This window comes from Antechinus flavipes, chromosome 2 (assembly GCF_016432865.1).
Source record: "Antechinus flavipes isolate AdamAnt ecotype Samford, QLD, Australia chromosome 2, AdamAnt_v2, whole genome shotgun sequence".
NCBI lineage: Eukaryota > Metazoa > Chordata > Mammalia > Dasyuromorphia > Dasyuridae > Antechinus > Antechinus flavipes.
Genome location: NC_067399.1, coordinates 655,247,674 through 655,270,981, shown reverse-complemented (window position 1 = coordinate 655,270,981; position 23,308 = coordinate 655,247,674). Strand labels below are relative to the sequence as shown.

At 45.2% G+C, this 23,308-nt stretch overlaps 1 protein-coding gene across 1 annotated transcript in view; it reads left to right on the top strand.

Moving 5' to 3' along the window:
* Positions 1–5,000: 5,000 nt before the first annotated feature.
* Positions 5,001–23,308, top strand: part of COL13A1 (collagen type XIII alpha 1 chain) — a 118,799-nt gene continuing 100,491 nt past the window's right edge. The window contains exons 1-4 of the mRNA XM_051982548.1: positions 5,001–5,021; positions 11,139–11,174; positions 15,014–15,040; positions 19,257–19,307. Coding sequence (XP_051838508.1) covers positions 19,278–19,307 — 30 coding nt within the window. The 5' untranslated portion in view covers positions 5,001–5,021; positions 11,139–11,174; positions 15,014–15,040; positions 19,257–19,277. The remainder of the gene's footprint in view (positions 5,022–11,138; positions 11,175–15,013; positions 15,041–19,256; positions 19,308–23,308) is intronic.

Sequence of the window (23,308 nt, the reverse complement as noted above, 5' to 3'; positions counted from 1 at the left end):
GCCATCTACATCCAGAGGAAGAACTATGGAGACTGAAGAAGGATTGAAGCATACTATTTTCATTTTTTGGTTTGCTTTTTTTCCCACGGTTTTCTTTTTTGTTTTGATTTTTCTTTCATGATATGACTAATATAGAAATATTTAAATTGGTTATACATGTATAACCAATACATGTTGAAATGTTGAATGTTGAAAGCTATCTTTATTGTAATGTAATTGGAAAAAATAAAATACTATTGAGGGAGAAAAAAGAAAGGCAAGTTGTAGTCAGCTTATCTTGAACTTTAAAGGCTGAACAGAGATATTAGTATTTGGAACCAGTATTGAGTAAGTGACAAGGTCACAGCCTAACTCAGGGAAATCTCTTTGGCAACAAAATAGAAGATGGCCCAGAGAGGGAAGAGGACTGAGGCAGAGAGACCATTACAAGGTTACTGAGATAATTTTGGTTAATGGCAGCCATGTGAGTAAAGAAAAGAGGAAAAATAAGGAAAGTGTTGTTAGATTGAAATTGCAGGGTTTGGTAAGTGATTAGATAGGAAAACCACGAGGAAGAAGAATTTGTGAAACTGGGTGAGTGGAAGATCAGTGGTCCCTTGACAGAGATAGGGAAGTTCATTGGAGAGGAGTGGTTAGGATGAAAGGAAGATAATGACTTCGGCTTTAGACATGTTGACATTGAAATGTTTACAGGATATTCAGTTTGACGTACCCAATGGGCATGTGGGATTAAAATGACTAGGATGGAATATTTGGGATGATCTGGAGAGAGATCTTCTTTAAAAAAAGTTTTCATTTATAAATTTATTTATTTATAAAAACACACGTAGAGATAGTTTTCAACAATCACTCTTGCAAAACTCTGTGTTCCAAATTGTTTTTCTCCCTTCTTTCCCTTCAACCCCTCTCCCAGATAGTGAATAAGCCAGTATGTGTTAAACATGCGCAATTCTTCTATACATATTTCAATCAAAATTGGATTGGGGATCAATCTAGGTTGTGATCCACATTCAGTCCCTATAGGTTTCTCTCTGGGTGCAGATGGCTCTCTCCATTCCTGGTCTATTGGAATTGGCCTGAATCACCTCATTGTAGCAAAGAGCCACGTCCATCAGAATTGATTGTTACATAATCTTCCTTTTGCCATGTACAGCGTTTCTCTTGGTTCTACTCACTTCAGATCATGCAGATCTCTCCAGGCCTTTCTGAAGTCATCCTGCTGATCATTTTTATGGAACAATAATATTCCATAACTTTATATACCATAACTTATCCAGCCATTCCCCAGTTGATGGGCATCTACTTATTTTCCAATTCTTTGCCACCACAAAAAGGGCTGCTACAAACATTTTTGCACATGTGGGTCTTTTCCCCTTTTTCTGATTTCTTTGGGATACAGACCCAGTAGAGATGCTGCTGGATTAAAGGGTATGCACTATTTGATAGCCCTTTGGGCATAGGTCCTTATTGCTCTTCAGAAAGGTTGGATCATTTCACAACTCCACCAATAATGTATGTGTCCCATTTTTCCCACATCCCCTCCAACATTTATCATTATCTTTTCCTGTCATAGTAGCCAATCTGACAGGTGTATAGAAAGATCTTTTAAAATCTAGTTTCCTAAACTAATTTGTGACCCTATATGAGGTCTCATAACTGAACTGAGGGTCACAAAATTATGATTTATTATCAGTATATGTTTGATTTCTATATCTACTTAATATACCTCTATGCCCAGGATCATGTAAAAATTTCTCAGGGTCATGAAAGGAAAAAATTTAAGAAGTCCTATTGTAAAGGAGAAAGAATGGGATTGAGAATGCATGCAGAGGGATGGCCTGTATATAACTTGCTCACACATTGTTTTTGGATGTTATCTCCCTCATTAGACATGAGCTCATTGAGGGTTAGGAATGGCTTTTACATTTCTTTGTAGCTCCAGTGCTTAGTTCAGTGCCTGGACTTAGTGCTCATTGACTAACTGATGAAGGAGAAAAGAGGAAGTTTATAGAAAATGGTCTCTGGAAGGAGCAAGGACATGGTGTAAGAGGTTTGGAAAAAGAAGAGAAGGTTTAATGCAAAGGAGATGAAGTGACTTGTTCATAGTCAGATAGTAACTTAATGTCAGTCTCAAAATTTCAACCCAGGTTTTCTGATGCTGAATCAAGCAATCTTGCCGATCACCTAAATGTAAAAGGCAGGTGTGATTTCTAAAACTCGCTGAGTTTTTTTACGATCTCTTGAGCAGACCTACTGACCGATGCTTTTTCTCCTTTTCTTTCAGGACCCCCTGTAAGTACCGAGGTCACGGCTGAAATGCCCCAAACTTGAATGTGCTGTTCTCTCTGACGGTAAAGGGTCTTGGGGTGGGGGAGAAAGAGAAGTGAAGTAGTCTATCCAACTAGCCTACCCCCTTTAAACCTGGGAGTCACCCAGAATCTCCTATTCTCAGCTGGTTTTTCTCTAGACTTCCTCTAAAAGCCTGTGTCTGAGTGATGGAAAGAGAAAGAGACCGCCATTTTTTTAACCAGGCTCAGAAACATCAAAGCCCAAGAAATCTCTCTCCTTCTTGACAAAGCAGGCTCTAAACTGAAATCCAAAAGACTAGCTTGTCTCAGTAATAAGACACTCTCTTTGTCCTCAAAGGAGGCAATTGTAGAAGAAGGGCGTAATTATCAACAAGAAAGGAGACATCTCTTCTCAATGTGCGGTTCCGTGGAATACATCCCTGCCCACTCACTTAGTGAGAATGTGAATCACATCGGGCAAGTGCTATTTTCCAAGAGAATTTATGTGGGCAGCTTCTTTTGGGGCCAACTGGCTTGGTCCATATTTTGAAAAGAGATGGGGAGGGAAGGGGATTGAGAAAGTGATGTCGGCAAGTTAAGCTGCAGAAGAAGCAATACATTAGAGCCAGAATGCCTCTCTTCATTCTCAGACCTTTCTACCGAGTCCCCTGTGGCGGGGGGTGGGGATAGTCTTGCCAAAAGAAAGAACATCAGAGGTGAAGAAGAGTCTCTCAAAGGAGTAAATTGATACCCGGCAATACAGTAGCGAGCTTTCCTTGAGGGACAGTGTTTTGAAAATCCAACAAAAGGCTCAAAGACCATTCGGGGGCCCGTGTAAAGTAACTTAAAAGCCCAAACACATGGTGGGTGCATCAGATTTTTACTGAGATGGGAAGAATGACATTCTTTGAAATTGGTCCACCCCTGAGGTTATTGAAACCAACTAGAGCCAGAGGTCTCTAGTGCTCAAGAGAAGGCATTTCAATATTTGTTTTGCCTCTAAATACATACCTGGGAGAAAGCCTTTCATGATTTTCATAAGGTCCTTATTTAATATTCCATCTGTTACTGTGAGTGGTAAATTGATCCCATACTGAGAAATCTGTTCTGTCCCTTGATGGATAAATCACATTGGAATTGGAGAGTCATTTTAGCCCTTGAAATGAAAAGGGGTGATTTATAATGGCATGCTTTGGATGTCAGATAAAATTCCTATCGTCAGTCTTCCAAAATAAACTTGGCAGTAAGGAAGCCTTGAAGGACCACCTGCTGAAAACAAGCCTCTTCGGAGGCCCCCTCCCCATCCTCTTCTTTTACCCCTGACATAACCAAATATTGGACTGTCTCTCACCCACGTCTCACCTTCCTGGAAATTTGTTGCCTTTGGTTTCCGTGACTCGTTAGGTCCCGATGCTTTCTGAAGAAGCTCAGCATGCTGCCACAGTGGGATAGATTGTACAAGGTCAGGAAGGGCTCACATTTATTGGAAAGCTCACACAGAGATTGCTGGGAGCTGTGCCCAAGAGCAGAATGAATAGGATTCCTGCATAGGAAGGGAGAATGAGCTAGGATTATTGGATTTAAAGCTGAAAGAGATCTTAGAGATGATCTGGTTTTACAAAAAGATAAACAAAACTCAGAAGTGAAAGGACCTGCCAAAGATTACACAGATTCAAATTCAAACCTTTAGTACTTTTCCTACTGCCTCCCCTTTGAGGTCTCTTTCAAGAGACCTTGAGTAGTTCCCTGGCATATTGGGGAGTCCCACTGTGGAGGCTGCGTGACCCTAGCTCCAAGGCTCTGTGAGATCAGTCCCAAGATCCAGAGCTTACTCTTTAGCCTTGAAGGACAGCAGATGCCTGACCCACAGTGAGGATAGACATAGAAGCCAAGTCTTGGCTCCCCATTGTCTGCCCCACAAAAGCCTTTCCCTGCTGTCACTCTTCAGAAGTGTCATCTGTTTCCTCCCAGGAGGTGAAGGCTGTGTGCTGGACTGATATAGAATGAAAAGGTCCAGGGGGATTAAGAATGAAAGGGACAGGAATGTAGGTCGAGGGGACTTGTAACTGGGGCTCCCAAGAGCGCTGAAGTTGGAGTCCTGGGAGATCCAGATTCAAAATGTGAAACTGTCACTGACCATGTCTAAGTCTTTGGTCTAAGTTTTGCCCTTTGTAAAATGAGGACATTGAACCCAAATCCTCTATGGCCCCTTCCTGTTCAAGATCCATGCCCCAGGACAGTGGTTGCCATCTCAGCATCCTCTGCTCAGGAGCAGGTCTGAAGGAAGGGAAGGGGGAGGATTTCCACCCCTCAAATTCATTTTCCAGGATGGAGGAGCAGCAAGGGCAAGACTGTGACTGTGCCATGGCTTAGTAGCAGCCAATGGCATCAGCACAGCCCTCCCAGGGCTTCTCACTTAACCCCACTAAACCCCACTCTAAGAGGCAGATACATTCTCTCCATTTCACAAGCAAGGAAACTAAAGGTCAGAGATGATAAATGATTTGTCCGGCACTGCACAGCCTGACGTGTTCAAGTCAGCCCTTGAACCTGGGTCTATCGGGTCTTCGTGTTGGATACTTCCCATTATGTCTCCCTGTCCCCTCCATCCTTAGGAGATGCAGGATTGTGTGCTCCATTTCCCTGGCATGAAGTTTAATGAGTTCTTTTTCTCTTTTTTGTTGTTTTTTTGCCCTTTTGATCCAGGGTCCTGCAGGAAGACCTGGACTTCCGGTAAATAGTTTTCATTTCTTTTTCTTGACTTTTTTCTTTTCCTTCATTTTCCTCCCATGGCTCTTTCTCCCTGGTTACTCAGGCTACTACATCGCACCTGTAAACTTTCCCTACTCCACACACACTCTATGCCTTTATTTGGCTGGCTTATTTCTTGAAACTTTTACAATCCACTATCGGTGCTTCTGTGTCCAAATAAGAAGGCCCTGTCTGTATTCCCCTCTCGTTGATGAAATCCCCTGTCTGAGACCTGCAATCCAAAGCTGAGTAGAGACTAGCCCTTGAAAGAGAGCATCTTTGACCTTCAGGCGCCTGCTATTGACCCTGAAGGACATAGCCCAGCTCTTTTGTTTTACAGATAAGGAAACTGAGGCTTAGAAAACTTAAATGACTTCTCCGAAGTTACTCTCAGCCTGGTCTCAGCAAATACAGCCTTTGCCCATGACCATAGTCTTTAATCCATATCCCTTGGTAGCATCTACTTACATTTCATACAACCAGAAGAGTATGAACAACAAAGATGGTTTCAATTACTACAAGCCATAATTTTGGTCATTGACCAATACATTGTATAGTGATATATCTGATGGTCTGAAGATGGTCAGGATTTATTTAGAGGCCATTTATTTAGATTCCCTAACTTCCTTTAAAACAGGGGTCCTCAAACTATGGCCCGTGGGCCAGATGCAGCAGCTGAGGACGATTATCCCTCTCACTCAGGGCTATGAAGTTTCTTTATTTAAAGGCCCACAAAACAAAGTTTTTGTTTTTAGTATAGTCCGGCCCTTAAGTCTGAGGGACAATGAACTGGCCCCCTATTTAAAAAGTTTGAGGACCCTAGCTTTAAAGCATAGCTCAGGTGTTGTTTCCTTCACAAGAATTTTCCTGATTCCCCCCCCCCAATCCAATATCAGGACTCTCCCCACCTCTATTAGTGATGACTTTGTATTTGTTTTCTAAGTAATTCATTTATAATCATATATACTAATATATAAATATAATAACATAATTATACATACTAATATAATAAATATAGATCAGGTATAATATGTATTATATAATATAGAAATATAATATTTTATATGTAATTTCTATCATATGCATAATTAATGTATATCTGTTGGTTCTACCCAAAAGAATGCAGCTCCTTGAGGGCAAGGCCTGTGACATCTTCTAGCACTTAGTAGATATTTAATAAATATGCGTTGACTTGAATTAAATCTAATGGTCTTTGAGCTGGACCCAGAATTCAAGAGGAGGTGGTACTTCCCCCTGCCCTGTCTCTTTTTTTTTGGTGCTTATTAGCAAAAAGGGTATTTGGGTTAGAATATTGGTTTTCCCCAAATACCAGATCTGAACCTTTAATTAACAACTTAATCAAAGATTTGAACACTAAATCAATGACTAAGGTGGTATTTTAGATATCCTAGAATCCATGTGATTGACTCTCTGCACCCACTGCCTCCTTTCCTACCATTTTGCCCCCTTAGATACAGAATACAAGAGGGCTCCCACCATATAGGGTTGAGATCAATTTGAATTTACCTTGATTCGTAGGTTGTGATGGCCAAAGGAGTCATCTGGGTAGCCAAAAGGTAGAGCCAAGATTTGACAAGGGATTGGATAAGTGTGAGAAGAGTAAAAGGTTGAAGATGGCACAGTTGGATGAACTGAGGCTCTAGACTATAACAGTGCTCTAGACTATAATAGGGAGGCTAAAAGGGAAGAGAAAGCTGATGAACTTTCTTTAAATATGCTGAGTTTGAGACGCCTGTGAAGTGTCCAATACACATGTCCAAGGGGCAGTTGGAAATGAGTGACTAGCTGAAGAAAGAGGCTGCTTACTTGTCTATGGCTCTTACTTTGGGAGGCAATGGGTTGCTAAGAAAGATTGGGCAAGTATCTTAGAAAGCCATTGCTTGATTTCTTGGAAGTCCCAGAGGATGAGAGTAAGAACGGAGATGAGTTTGGGAAATCAAGGAGACGGAGCATAGAAGCTGGAGGAGAACTCGGATGCTGGCTAGTCCAATCCTCTCATGAGGGAAAACTGAGGTTCAAGGAGATTATGACTTGCCTAAAGTCATACAGGAAATAAATGTCAGAGTCAGGATTTGAACCCAAAGCTTCCAATTTCATAACCTTTAGGATTAGGGGAACCAATCCAATATTATGGACCCCACAGTCTACCTGTGATCAGAGATCAGATAGCTGACGAGCATCTTCCCTAATTCTAAAGCAGTATTAGATTCAGATAGAGCTCTACCTAGAGTGGAAGGCTCAGGGCTTTGTCTTAAGTGCCGATATTTAGAAGGCACTGATCCTGCTCTGGTCCCATATCACCCTTCTCTCTTCCCAAGAGAGATACTCTCGGGGAGTGAGTTCCTCTCTATAGCCCCACTTCATGGAGCTGCCTCCTCCTGGAGTGTTTCCTTCCCTCAATGCTCACATGCTGCCCCTGGAGCTAAACCCCACCTGGACCTGTCCTTCTTCCTGCCCTCTGCATAAAATTCCCACTCACACCTCTAGATTTAGACTCTCCAAATCCCAGGCAGAGGGATTCCAGTTCTCCCTGCATAAAATTCCCACTCGCACCTCTAGATTTAGACTCTCCAAATCCGAGTCAGAGGGATTCCAGTTCTCCCTGCATAAAATTCCCACTCGCGCCTCTAGATTTAGACTCTCCAAATCCCAGGCAGAGGGATTCCAGTTCTCCCTGCATAAAATTCCCACTCACACCTCTAGATTTAGACTCTCCAAATCCCAGGCAGAGGGATTCCAGTTCTCCCTGCATAAAATTCCCACTCGCGCCTCTAGATTTAGACTCTCCAAACCCCAGTCAGAGGGATTCCAGTTCTCCAAAACATTACGTTATTTCCTGTCACCCCTAGTTCTCACCTTTCCAAAGATAACAGAAGATTGTAGTCCTTTAACAGCTAATGATCATTACAATTATTGACAATTTAAAACCCTGAACAAGTTACCTTTATAATGAAAGGCATTTGGGACCATCCTTGGCTCTAGAAAAGCATTACAACTAGCTGGGAAGGCTGATGGATCAACTCCATGAGATGCAAGGAAGAGGGCGGGCAGCGGTTAAATGCATAAAACTCACAGGGGCAGCTTCTTTTGTTTTTCTTCCAAAGTCCACCTTTAAAAAGCATTTAGGTTAAAATTCACGAAGCAGAGGCTCCTATGCATAGTTTCCAGCCTCCTCACCAATCGTACCTAATCCTAACCCATGCATTTTATGACTAAGACTGAGAATAACATTAATTTAAAACACACACATGCGTATATATAATATATATACCAATATACACATCATGAAATGTCATTGACAAGCCATATGCTTGACTGTGTGCAACTTATGGCAAAAAAAGACACCTGAGAGCAAGCCCAGGAAGGAAGAACAATTAGCAAACTCATGAATTGTGGCTCTGGTTATGCTTCTGTTGTGAGGGATTATCATTTGTGAATTAAAATCATAGGTAGATTTCAGATAATCTTAGGATCATAGATTTAGAGCCTGAAGAGATATTTAAGATCATCTGGATCTAATGCCCTTATTTGATCCATAGATAACACAGGTAATAAGTGCAGTGGCTAGAATTTGACCCAGCACTTTCACAATTCTCCTACGGATCTTGGATCCCCTGTCATGAAAATTCCAGTCAATTCAAGTAGCATTTATTAATGATGCTACATGTTGGGCCCTCTGGTAGGCGTGCTATCATTTTCTCCAGGTTCTAGACCCGAGTTGCACTACTAATTCACCGTGTCTTTGGCTTGGACATTTTCCTTCTCCGGGTCTTGGTTTTCCCATTTGTAAAACCTGGAAGATTGGACTAGCTGATGGCTGGCATAAAGTCAACAAGCTCTTATTAAGTGCCTGCTGCGTACCAGACTTCATGCTGGGTGCTGGGGATCCAATGACAAAAACAAAATAATCCCTGTCTCCATGGAGCTTTCCAAACACCTTCAGGAAAATCATTTCCTCATGGGCACTGGGCTTTAAAGAAGGTAGAATATTTTTCCTGAAAGCAAATGATGAATCTTGACACCAGAAGCACAAAAATCCCAGTGGGTGAGTTTGTTGCTGGTTATTCCCCGCCACCATTTTGCCGTCCACGGCCGGTGATTCTAGCGGACCTCCCCGTTCTGCTTTTCAGGTCATGTGTAACCTCTGCGAGGGGAGCAGACTCTGAGATCAGGCCCCAGGACTGCCCACGACTCACTAATTTTCCAGCTGGGCTGTAGAACCGAGCAATTCCTCCAGCAGACACGCTCGGTCAGATACCATCTTGTTTTCTACATTCATTTGATTTCCGTTCTTCCTGGCCAGCACTGAATTTCAGTTCTCCACCCAGAATTTACAAGGTCTGCATTTGTGTGATAGCAAAAAAATATTTTGTACTGAGAGCAGCGGCAAAGCCTCTATAAGGAGATTTCCAGAGTGGGAAGATGTAACCCTTGGGTACCAAACAAAGTCGCTTTCCCAGAACAGCTGAATCTTGTGACTTGGCTCTCTCTTTCCTGTCTTTTCTGAGGGTAGGAGATGGTGGGGGAGAGTTGGGGAGACTTTCACTCATCTCCCCCAACTCTGGGGCCCTGGGGAAGACCAAACCAGAGAAAGAAGGCCTGGCTTCCGTTCTCCAGCTTTGCCAAGGAGAGTCTAACTTGGGGTGTCTGCTTTCCCGTGCTGTTCGTTTTCTGTCACATAGATACAGCAGACCTCCCTAAAAAATGCCCTCTACAGTTGTTAGGTCGGTGAGATAAAGGTCTTTATGAGCATGGCTGGCAAAATGGGGGGAGGACGTGGGTGGTTCCCAGCTCTAGCCCCAGGAACTTCCCAGCTCTGTGAATGTCGGACAATTCACTTAAAGCCTCTGAACCTTAGTTGCCTTCTCTGCAAAATAGAAATTCAAGTGAATTCAGTTCACCAAACTCCCTACGCATGTGCCAGGGTTTGTGCTGGGTGCTAGAGATCCACAGACAAAAAGCATCCCCCCTGGATAATATCGCCATTATTTATCTCACAAGGTTGCTGATAAGAAAGTTTTGTAAATGAAAGAATGCTATTGAGACAGGGTGGATTATTTTTGTGATCGGTGTTACCATCTGTCATTGGAAGGGACCTTACATCAACTATTCCAACTTCCTTGATTTTTTTTAACAAAAGAGAAAACTGAGGCACAAAAAGGGGACATGATGGGCCAAAATTCACACAGTTCATTAATGGGAGAACCAAAAGTGGAGTCCAGGTCACCTGATTCTTTAATTTCTTTCCATAATTCATTCAGCAAGCATTTTTTAAAAAATTAATAATAGCTTTTTGTTTTCAAAATACATGCAAAAATAGTTTTCAGCATTCATTCTTTCAGCAAGCATTTATTAAACATTTACTATAGTCCACGTACTGTGCTAAGTGCTGGAGATATAAATATATAAAAAAAAAGAAAGAAATAGGTCCCACCCTCAAGGAGCTTCTATTCTATCGGGAGGAGATATTAAAAAATATAGATAAAATAAATGTAAAGTATCATATAGGAGATATTAAAATATTAAGTAAATGCAGACATATACAATGTATTATATAGACATATACAAAGTAAATAAGTATGTATCATAAATATATTATTTATACTTAAACAGTTGGTTCTGATTAGTGTGAATAATGCACCCCTTGATGTAATGGTATTAATCGAATTCACACTTGACTATTCCTATTGGGCTGGAACCAATTAGCATCTTTCATACAAGGATGACTTCAAATAGTTTGAATTTAAACATATGCTACTACTCCGGGAGATCCATTAGCCACACTAATCAGGACCTGTATGCTATTTAAATGTATGCAGATTAAATCCAAATACAAAGTGGGGGAAAGCACTAGTTCCTGGTGGGGTCCGTCACGCCATACCCGCTTGGTGACGTGGTGTTTTGTGTACCCACCGCGGGGACCATGCGGGAAGGTGCCCAAAGCCAGGCAGGGCACATGTGGCTGGTCAGGGTGTTTCCATGCCCAGCCATCCGCTGGTATGACTTATTTCCCTTTCCTGAAGCCTGAGACCACCCTCCCGTACACCCCCGTCTGATCTCTTTTGCCTCGCTCCTCAGGGAGACAAAGGCGCCCTTGGCATCCCGGGACGAGTGGTGAGTTGACCCCTGCATCTTTCTGCCTGTGTTGCCATGTGCTTGCTTCTTGGGTCCCGGCGCTGCCATCCAGGCCATCTGAGTGTGGCAGTGGGTGAAGGTGTCTAGATGGAGTCGGCGATCCCTCTGGCAGGTGGAGAAGCTCTTTCGGGTCCTCTTTAGGACCCGGGGCGCCTTCTGTCTCATGACAATCTCCACCATGTGGGAATCTGCCATAATGTCACTCAAAACTGAGGAACAGATTCAGAACGCATTCCCTGAAGACTCACATCTTGGACTAGATGTGAGAAACTCCCCCCGGTTCTCTGACTCACAGCCACTGATGGACAGTTAGACCTCCCAGGGGTCCTGCTGGGCTGTTATCAGCCCTAGGCAAGAAGAGCAGAAGTCAAAAAGAATATAAGCGCCCACCCGCCCCATCCCTTTGCCCCAGGTCGATGCCCCTGGAAGATAAATATAAACTTGAACTTATAGCAAGTGTCTTGACAGCCAGTGTAGAGGAACCCAGCTATTCTGCAAAACAAGATGGACTCCAGCCAGCCAGTCACGTCTGACCCCAGAGCCATCCCTCAGGCCTCAGAGCGCCTGTAAAAAGGCTGAGATCTGTAATGTCTGGGGACGAAAATTTCAGATGGAAAATAATAATAGAGCTTGTATTTATACGAGCACATTTAGGTTTATAAAGTACAGTGCATGCTATATATATAATATATAATTATATAATAACTCATCAGACCTTCATGGTTTGGATTCCAGGAGCGTATGCATTATCACCCCCATTTGACAGATGAAGAAACTGAGCTTTTGAGATGCTAAGTGGCTCGTTTCCAAGGCTGTAAGGGGCAGAGCCAGGGTACGAGTAGGGTGTCTCGATGACAAGCCAAGGGCTCACTCTGCCACATCCCAACTGTCTCTCCCTGTCTGTCCTAAGAGTTTCCAAAAGCCCAGCTGTTTCTTGCTGCCTGACTCTTCTCCATGGGGAGGAAGACCAGTCCTTAGGGGAAATGGTGCTCTCCTATCTAAGTGTTAACCTAGATTAGGACCAATGGGTGCGGACTAGCCCCTGAACCCCTGCCAGGGACAGGTATAGAAAGTGGAAGCTGGCTGGATATCACAGGTGCTTTCCTGTTGTCCTGCAGGCTCTCCACTGTGGCTCCCCATTCCTTCTCCATCGATGAGCCCACCCTGCTGCCCGCTACCCACTCTGGCCTCTGGCTTATGATGCTCCCTGACTATCCCTCCATACCCAGCCCCTCATCCCCCACCTACCCTCCCCAGAGCAGACCCAGCCAAATCGGCCACATTACTCATGGTTTTCCAACCAGATACAGCTACGGGGACCATTCTAGCGGCCTGGCAGGGATGGGGGCAATAACCTTCAGGTGGAGGTCAGAGTAGCAAGTATTGGGATATTATATTATTTCCTTATAAAGGAAAAATATGTTTTTAATTTAAAAAGCTTTAGGCACCCACTATATGTAATATACTTTAATTTAGTTTTAAATAAGGTTGGAAAAATTTCAGGCCTATCATTTCATTGATATAGGAAGCTCCTGTAAAGAAACTCGTTCAACCCACCAGTGCATCTCTTCTGGGGTTTTCTTCCTTCGCTCATGGGCAAGGGCTCCATGAGCCCTGAGGCACTCTGGGAATAGATCTGCCATCATTATGATTATTAGCACTCTCGGGGTCCCACAGCAGCACAGCTGGCCCCCCTAGGCCGGAGACGCTGCCTGGAGTAAGGGGCAGATGTTATCCTCCTCCTCTTCCATTTATTTCCAGGAGGGCCCAAAGCCATCCCCAGCCAGCAGATGTACCTAATGCAGGCCCTGCACAAACAATCCGGCTTCCCTATTTCTCCAATGGAAACACCAGCCAAACCATCCCACTTCCTCTCCCTTCTCTCTCCTCACGCCCCTGGGGCTCCCTTTGCCAAGGAAAGCAGAGAAGGCATTTCCCCTCTGGCCCTTCAACCTTGGGGCAGGAACTGGGTCCCTTCTCCTTCTGCACTGAAAATACTACTGGCTGCTGCCCCTGTGGGAGGTCCTGGGGTCATAGGGAGCCATCTGGGGAGTGCTCCTTTCGCAGAGAAGGAAACTAAGACCTGGGATGTGAAAATGGATGCCCTGGGACAAAGCTCAGCGGGCTGTAAGGGAGGGCTGGCTTGGAGTCGGGAAGACCAAGGAGCCAATTCCCAACTACAACCCAACTCATCAGCCTGCCCTCTGAGCCTCAGTGCACTCCAGTGTAAAATGGGAGCAACCCTAACGGACCGCTCCACAGAGTGGGAGGGAGGATCAGAGGGGCCGAGTGTTGGCTTAAAGGTGAGCCCTGATAATTATGGGCTTTAGGCTGGATGAATTAGGGAGAGCCCGATCCTTCCACCCCCCGCACCTCCCGCTGTGGGGACCGAGTGTTACAGCCGGCAGGAGGTTCTTCGCCTCCTCCCGTGTCTCCTAAAGGGGCTCTCGGCCTCGGTCCTGCTTCCAGATGTACAGATGCTTCGGGGGCTGCCTGCCTGGGATGCTGGCGGTGTTGGCCCTTCTAGTGATGGGAATGCTGGTGACAGAGCCTCCCGGCGGTGACCCGGCCCCCTCGAGGCGGAGCTGAGAGAGCGGAGGACCGGAGCCAGGGGGGCCGGGGCCCGGAAGGGCCGAGCCAGGGAGGGACAGAGCCGGGGGGCACTCAGAACTCCTCACTCTCCCTGCTTTCCTATACTCACCATGGGGTGCATTGTATAATGAAATTAACCCTTTCCTGGTGAGGAAGAGAGTGAATTAAGGTTGTTCTTTAGTTGCTTTGTCAACTGAGGGGTCTTTGACCAGCCCACCCATCCCTGCCCTTCCTGCTTGGTCCCAAACCTCCATCTGTCCAGGTATCCATTGATTGGTCATCCATCATCCCATCCCTTGCCACCCTCCAGCCCGCTTATCTGGGGACCCCTGGCTTGTCTGGCTGCCAAAGCATTGACCTTGCGGGAGGCCCGTGTGCCAGGACTGTCCTCTCACCAGAGCTGCTCCCCCAGGCAGGAAACTTCATTTCTGGACAAGTTTTCTGATCTAAATATGATCTCTACACACACACACACACACTTAATGAATTTCTCCCTGAGTGCCAAAGTATCCCTTGGGTCTACCTCAGCCTACTCGTTTCTCCTCCCATAACAGTTAGGCCTAAGTTGGGGATGGAGCTGGGACCCACATTAACCTGGCGGTTCCATTCTCAGCTGAGGAACTACCTCTTCTAGCATAGGTCAGCAGCTTATTGTCTTATAGCGGAGAGATGACATATCCCACCATCTACGGATGCTTCTCAGAAGCAAAATTTGAATTCAGATCTCCCTGGTAAAAAGCCAGTTCTCTAACCACTCTACTAGGCTGCCTCTGACTGATAATAGTTTTAGTAACACTGGCTCTCATTTCCTTCCTTACAACCACCCCTGAAGGTAGGTCATATAAACATTATTGTCCCCATATTACAGATGAGAAAGTTGAGCCTGAGAGGTGCAGTTACTTATCCAGGGTCACGCAGGGCCCAAGGGAGCATCCCCACTGTAGTTGAGCCCAGATTTCCCAAGCCTAAGTCGGCGGCAGGCGGGCCAGGGGGACGGCTTTCCCCTCCACATACACACGTGTGCTTGTCTGAACGCGGAGTCCCGCCCGCTCCAGCAGCTGCCCTGTTTCTTTGTCATGGCTGGGGATGGGGCAGGCCCTGGGGGTCAGTGGGCCATCGATACTGATTCCTCGATTTTCTCTCTTTTCTCTCCTTCCTCCCCCGTGTGTGTCCTCCCTTCATCCCCTTCGCCCCGTTTTCCATGTGGCTGGTGTAACTGACCTCAGGGACTCAAGGGCCAGCCAGGAGAGAAGGTGAGTCCGTTCTTTCCTGATTGTCCTTCTGCCCTTTCTCCCACTGTCCCAAGGACCCCAGCAAAGCCTAAGGAGAAAAGTCACACATGGGACCTTGGAGGCCGCCGGGTCCAGCTGCCTCGTTTTAAAGGGAGTTAACTGAGGCTCAGATGAGAAAACAATGTGCGGGGGGGGGGGGGGTTATAGAAGCAGAAGAGAGCAGAGACGGGGTTTAATCATTGGTCTCCTGGGTCCTGAGTAGATTTGATTTTAGGATCTCCTGAATCCGAGCACCCCCAAAGCAAAGGGAGCTGGTTTTGGGGGGTGAATCAGTCCCACTGACGAATGGCCTTCAGCAAAGAGTGAATATTCTTGGGGGGCATACAGGGGGTTCTTGGTTCTGGACAGGCTGGGATCCTGTGATTCAGTGACTCCAAACCCCCGTTCCTGCACTACACAATTTATTGCCTCCCAACTTTGTTCAGTGTGCGAGCCAGACCATCCCATCTGCTCTCCCTGCGCCCTCTGACCCCGGCCGCCGGGCCAAACCGTGCCCCCCTTTTCCCTCTCCCGGCCTGCTTGTTTGGATTTCACTCATCCCAGCACTAATATTGTTCTCCAGACCGGGGCAGGATACGTGGGCAGCTCCTTCTGGCTCTCATGTTATCATGAGCTTCCTCCTCCTTTCCCCAGCCTGCCCTTTCTCTCCCCTGCCATATACCGCAGCTGGCCGTGTGGGCACGCGGGCAGGGTCCCGCCTGCCAAACCCTCCCCATCAGACAAGGCAGGGGCCGTTCCCAGAGCAAGGAGGTCTGGGGCCTCGGGCCTCCCCTGCTTTGTACACCCAGGCCTTCATTCCCACTGGGGCGGCTGCTCTCGCTGACTAAGAAATCTGGAGCCTCGAATTAAGGCTCTTAAGAGATACACTTTCCTCGGGGGAAAAGGAGTGATTTGGACCTCAAAAAACTAAAAGGAACACATTCAAGTCCTGTAGAAAGATGACTTTTAGAGATAAACTCCTTAAAGCCCTGGGTCCTTTCCCCACATCCTGTGTGTTCTGCTTCCAGCTCCGGCCTGGTCTCTCTCTAGGCTCCCTCGTGGAGGGCAGAATTTGGATATTTTGTGGGTCACCATTTCCTGCAGGTCAGAAAACAACAGCCAAGATGTCTTCTAATATCTGTATTCTGTGGTCTTTGCTAAATCCCATCTGCCCTGGTGCTCCCTTTCCTCCAGCCCCAGTCTTGTTCCTGGCTGCAGCCCAGCTCAGCCCTAAGAAACGGGTTTGGAATCATTCTAATTCACTTGGACCTCAGCACCCATTCTCCTAGATGGGGCTCCCAACTCACTTTATAACTAAGACTGTGGAGGGAGCCCAGACATTGTGGTGTGGCAGAGAGAGCCTTGGCTTTGGATCCTTTTTATTCTTGCAAGAATGGACACCTAAAAAAAAAAAATCTGTCTGTGCCTCAGTTTCCTTATTTGTAAAAATGAAGGGATTGGGCTGTCTGACTTTTAAAGTCCCTATGGCCCCATGATTTCCAAGGCTCTCCCAACTCTAAATCCTGGGATATAATAATGAGTGACCCCGACTCCCCAAATCCAAGGAAAGAAAAATAAGGATCCCTCTCACCCCACTTTCACTCCAGGACCGAACCAAATCTGAACTGGCTTGTGAGTAAGTGGGAAAATGGAAGCAGTAAAGCAAATTTTTCCTTATTTATTATGCCTAGTTTTTTTTTTCAAGAGAGTAGGGAAAAAGTCATCACCTCAGGCTACAATGCCCCTCGACATTCTGTGAGAATTCTGTGAAATGGGTTGGTTCAGTCAGCCATCCTCTGGGCTTTAGAATCCTCAGCTAGAATGATCTTTAAGAGGTTTGTTGTGTGGAAATGGGTGTTGTCATTTAGGAGACTGTATAAAGGACTAGTCCCTCCAGGGTCCTTAGGGGGTTATCTGGTCTAGCCCCCTCATTTTATAGATGGCTGGCTAATAGATTATCAAGAGATGCTTCTATTCTCCTCCCCTTCCCCCAAATGCATATACTTGCATGATGAAGAAATAAGAAAAGAAAATCCAGGCTCCCTTGGGATCAGATTACCATCAGTGATCATTTTGCCCTCGATCAAGCAAACATTTATTAAGTGCTTACTGGGTACCAGGCAATGTGCTAGTATCTAGGCACACAAAGGCCAAAATAAATACCTCCCCCCAGATGGTTACAGGAGCAAGACAGGAGCAATGGTCCCCAGATCCCTCCACCTATCCTTCCAGGGAGCTGCCGGCCCTATTCTGGGCTTAGTTACCAGGATTGCCTTTCTCCCATGCCTCTGGGTATCCTTGTATCAAATCTGAGCTCACTTAAAAAAAGAATATATACTGGAAAAAGCACTGGGTCTAGGGTCATATAACCTGATCTCAAAATCTGCCTCAGATCTGACCTATGGGACTTAAGGCACCAGTCACTGTAGTTTAAGGATATTGAATTAAATGGCCTATAAAGTCTCTTCCAGCCCCAGCTTTACGATCCTTTGGATGGAGTGGACTTTCTGAGGAGTGCTGGCAACACTCCTCAAGCTAGATCTGCTTAGATGCAGTCCCTGGTGGTCTCCATTGTCTGGTTCTGAAGGTATCCCTTGAAGCGTATTTTGATGCCGCCCATCTCTTGTTTCATTATCTCCTTTTGGGGGATTAGTTTTCTTGACCCCAAAATACCCCAAAAAAGGGGTCTTCTCTTTTAGCTCTGAGAAATGGGGGCATTTCTCAGTCACTTCTCCTCTCTCCTTTCCACGTTCAGGGATCAGTGTTAGCATGGGTATCGTCTCCCTGTCCACATCAGTCTTCTTAGGACATGGCGGTTGGCCATCGGGTGTTGGTCCTATTAATAGGTCCTGGCAAACACTAAGCACTTAATTGATATTTCTTAATCAGCGAGTCTCTTTGAAGAGAACAAGGTTGGTCTTTCAGCAGCAGACTGGGCCATGCTCCACATCCATTCTTGAAACCTTAACTTTAGCGGGATCCAAGGTCACTTACCTACCCATGAAACCTTGGGGCGGGCTTTAGTGGAAACATCTCTTCAAACTAAGCCCTAAAGGCACTGGACTCTAAGAGATCTTCTTGAAGTTCACCCACAACTTTGAGGGCCTCCTTCTAACCCTCAAGAGATGAGAAGATGTGAGTCATAGAGTTTGCATGTCTGGAGATAGAAACAAGTTGGCTTTTCTTTCTAGAAGAAGTGAAGGATCCTCAATGATATGGCGCTTTGTGGGGTCCTCCATGTCAGGAGATATCCCAGTCCAGCAGAAAAAGCCCCGACTTTATCCTCAACTCCCATCTCTGATATTTATTACCTGTATGATCCCAGGCAACCCCCTCAATCTCTGTGAACCTCAGTTTCTTCATCTGTAAAATGAGAGTATTGAACTAGATCAAAGCTTCTTAAACTCTGGGTCACAATGGGACCATGTAATCTAATGTGAGGGTTGCAAAATGATCATTTGTTATCAGTAAATGCTTTGTCTACTATTTTATAACTGGGATCATATAAAAAAAGGGGTTACGAGTAGAAAAAGTTTAGAAAGCCTTTAACTAGATGACTTCCCAGCTCTAGATCCATGAGTCAGAACAAAGTGGCAAAATCGCTAGGGCAAGCACCATGGCCTACCCATTATTCCTTTCTCTTATTGAATCACTGGGATCCGTCTCCTTTCTCGGCTCTGGCTCCAGGTTCATGGTTCCTGCCCTTTTCCCTAGGTTTAATCTTGGTTAGGGATCTTTTATCTCTCATGCCTCACTTACCCATTGTTTCTCCTCCTGCTCTTCCTCTCTTCTTTCCTTACCATATCCCCTTTCTTCCACTTTTCTCCATCTATTTCTCCAACTTCCCTTTCTGGCACTTCTCTCTGTTTTTCCATTTCCTCACTTTCCTTCTCCTCTTTCCTCACTTTCCAGTTCTCTTCCTTTTCTCCTATCTGTTCTTGTCCCTTTCTCTACCAATCCTCCCCCTTCTTCCCTTTATCCCCTTTCTCTTCTTTATTTCTCTATCATTCCTTCAATCTTCTCTCCTCTTTGTCTCTCTGTGAACCTTTCTTTCTGTCTCTTTGCTTTCTCTGTATCTGTGACTCTGTTTTAATCCTTGGATGTCTCTGACCGGGTCGTTCTCTACGTCTCTATCTCTGTCTCTGTCTCCTTCCATCTTTCCCTCTGTCTCTCTTCGTTCCTTTTTCTCTCCATACAGGGAGCACCGGGAGATGCTGGAATGTCTATTATCGGTCCTCGCGGTCCCCCGGTAAGTTGCTTCCTCATTTCTTTTGGAATAGGGTGAGGACTGTGGCTGAGCTACTGAATAAGACTTAGAGCGCAGAAAGGAGAGCTCAGTGGCTGAGTTCCCTCTGGGCAGGGCAGCCACAACATGTGATGTGGCTTAGTAGATGGGACCAGATTGATGTTGTTTTCCAAAAAACGGGGCCTGCCTAAATATAACCAAATTATAGCCTCGTGCAAGGGTTTGGGAGGCTTTGCCAGGCTGGGCCTTTCGGTCACGGAACTGCTCCGTGGGTCTGCTGTTTGTGGCAAAGAGGGAGAGAAAGCACAGCCCTGCTTATGGCAGACCCACGTCCAACCTCATCATGGGCTCGCCTCCGCTCCTGACTCACCACAAGGTATCCAAGTTTTCAGGGGCCACAGCCCAGACATTCGGGCCTAAATCTAAGTGGTCTCTTCTCTAAGGTTTGCGTTTATCCCCTACGCTGATAGGCTCTGCTCTGTAACAAATCAAGAAGCTTCCATCCGGAGCCTCGAAATATGGTTTCCTTAGGAACAGAAGCAAGGGAAGGAACTTCCTGCTGGACTCAGTCATGGTATTAAAGCAGCAGAATTTCCCAGCCCTGCCTAATTCCCAGGGCTTTCTCTCTTAATCATTGTCTATTTATCCTGCATATGCTTGTTTTGTATATATTTGTATACATGTTGTCACCCCGATAAAAGTGTAAACTCCTCGAGGGCAGGGGCTGCCTTTTGCCTTTTTTTAAATCCCCAATTCTTAGTACAGTGCCCGGCATATAGGAGGCACTTTATAAGTGTTTATTGGCTGAATGAATGAATAAATGAATGAATGAATTACAGATTGGGGTTCACAAGCCAAGTTTTCCAAAGATTTGGAAGGGCCCATGGAATGTGGAATATAGAATGCTGCTGTTCCTAGGAACATGAATATTCCATTAATTTGGAATATCCAAACCGGGAGCAGGGATATGCGGTAAGCCGCTTAAGCCAGATCCTGAGAGCCGATTGTTAATTTTGAGCGTGACCATTTATACATTGGAAACTGGCAAGAACAACAAATTGAGGCTTGATTTATTGGGTTTGGGACTGTCTAGATTCAAGAAAGTGATGGAGAAAATGTTAATGCAAGTTAAACTTTTAAGTGTTCCATATATAAGTAAAATTGTTATTTTGGGGGAAGAAGAGAGCTGATTATTAAACATTTACCAGCCTATACCTGGTTGAGAGCCATTAAAAGAGAATGCTTAGACCATCAGACCAGGAAGATGTGTAGGTCAACCTTTTTATTTTATATACAGAGAAAGAATATGGGGCTCCAGGAAAGGAACAGACTTACCCAAACTCACACAGCATGTGAGCGACAGGACCAGGACAGAATCCAGGCCTCCTGGAACAATCCATTATTCTTTCCACTATATCATACTGCCTCCTTCTTCATACAATGCTGAAAATCAACTTCAGCCATTCAATGGCTCCCGGTGACTACTTACGGCACTCATTGTTGTCCATCAGAATAGAGGCTTGCCTGTGGCTGCTCCTACTCAGTAGCTCTTAATCTATTATGAGAGCATCTCTCTGTGCATTTGTGTATCTCTCCCAGACAAGTCACTATCAGCTTCAGTTTCTTCATCTGCAAAATGGGGTTAGTTATTTTAAAGATCAAAGGAGACAATGTATATTTGAAAACCTCATAGAACTATATGAAGAGTAATAGTTATTATTATTATTATTACTATTAGCAGCAGAGCTGGGATTCTAAACTAAGACTTGCTAAATCCAAATACAGTATTCTTTTCTCTATACCATACTGATGATTTTTACCTGAAAACAATGAAAATTAGCTTGTGCATGGGCCACAGGTTCCATTTCTCATTTGGCCACCGAAGGCTCTTCCTTTTAAGAATCTTTTTTCCTCCTGCTCCCTAGGCAGCATTTGTGCATTATAAGTCTTATGTCCAACCTAGCACCACGGCCTCCTGCTTCTAGACTAAATCTGTCTCATGATCATTTTGCAGAGAAAGAAACTGAGGTCAGAAGAGAGACAGAAGTTTGACCAAAGATAAAGTTAAAAGTTTCCAAGCTTGGAAATGAACTTAGATCCCTGGTCCCCCATCCAGCATTCTTTCCTCTCTTCTATGGCTGCGTCTCATTGCCACTTCCATCAAGTCAGCTCCATCAGGAGAGCAAAAAGGTTCCCTCTCATCTTCAGAACGTGGACCTTAGAGGGCAGCACTCTTGGCCTAGGGTGACTAGGGTGGTGTGTGTGTGTGTGTGTGTGTGTGTGTGTGTGTGTGTGTGTGTGTGTCTGTGTGTTTGTGTGTGTGTCTGTGTCTGTGTCTGTGTGTCTATGTAAGACAAAGGGGACCTTTGTTTGCCATTTGAAGGTCAAGGTCAAGTGGGGCAGGACCCTGCAGCCTGGGTCTGGAAGTGAAAACAGGTGGTTTTCCACTTAGCCATGGGAAGCTCTGAATTAAGTGCTACTAATAAGAAACAGCTTTAAGAGTTCCTGGGGCCACCTGTCCCAGACTCTGGAGAGACTGATGAATGGTTGGACCCAAAGGGAAAACAGACCCAGGTCCTTGAGAAGACAATGGCTTACATTCTAGCGGCAGCAGGAGGGGGAGGTTAATGGATTTATACTAAACCACTGAAGGGACTGTTGCTGGAGCCTCCAGCTGAGCCTGTCAGTAGCACCTCAGGAAGTCTCCGGGGTTGGCGAAAAGCTCTCCTGTTAAAGGGAGCCCATCTACTCCTCAGACAACAAAGAGGGAGTGTCAGGGGGGGCACACCTCCTGCAGGGAAAGGTGGTGCGATGGCAAGAGAGGATTTCAAGCAACAGACATGGATTTGAATCCTTTCTCATTATAGAGAATCCTTTCTCTCTATTATGAGAAGAGTGGACTTGATGGCCGTGTGACAGGTCACCTTGAAATCCTGTGATCTACCTCACCAGAGGAGGTGGTTGCCACATACATCCTCCCCTGGGATCCACCTGGATACATTATGAAACCTTTGGATGTTGAGGATGAAGTTACAAAATGTCAGATCTAGGAAGAAGCTCGAAAAGTATTTAGTCCCTGAGCAGGTCTCTCCTCTGAAATGCAATGACAGGATGAATGACCATCAGATCTTCACTTGAAAAGCTCCAGTGATGGGAAACTGCCTTCCTAGACAGCTCACCCCATCTCGGAGCCTTATCGGTTGTGTTAGGAAGTATTTCCTTTTATTGAACTGAGAACTGGCTTCCTAAAGCTTCTACCCCATTCCTCTCAGTTCTACCCTCTGAGGCTAAGAAGAACAAGACCAATTTTTCTTCCACATGACAGTGCTTTGGATCTTTGAAAGCAGCTGTTATATTCCAGCTAAATCTTTTCTCCAGGCTAAACAATCTCCATTTGTTTCAATCGACCCTTGAATAGCATGTTTCCATTCTCTCATCATCCTGGCCACTTTCTTCTTCACCCGCTCAGATTTCTCCTTTAGCAAAAAGGAACACATTCCCATTGTCCTGTTGGATAGATAGGAGTCAGAGTGGGAAAGAATCAGCATGAGATAGACTGGAGGGCCACTGGTTTCTTTTCCACTCTTGGATTCTGTGATTCTGAGCATAAGACCACAATCACCTAATGGGGATGGGACCGTTTGAAGACCAATGATTGTGGTTCCTTCAAGAAAGGAAGAACCTTTCTAGGGAAAGAAGGCACTGGCGACAGAGAAGCAATCAAAAGCATTTATTAAGCTCCTATTATATATCTGGCTCAGTGCTAGATGACGAATACAGCAGATGAAACCATCCCCTGTAGTGCAGAGCTTACAATCTAATGAAGTAAAATAAATCAGAAGTCAAGCTCAGTCAAAAGAGAGTGTATCAGAATTCTGCCCACAGGAATATGATTAATAGTCATATGATCTTGAGCAAATCAATTAACCTCTCAGAGCTGGAGCCAAATGAGAGGATCCATGAGCAGGAAATCTTAATTCTAGAGGTCAAGAATAAACAGAGGA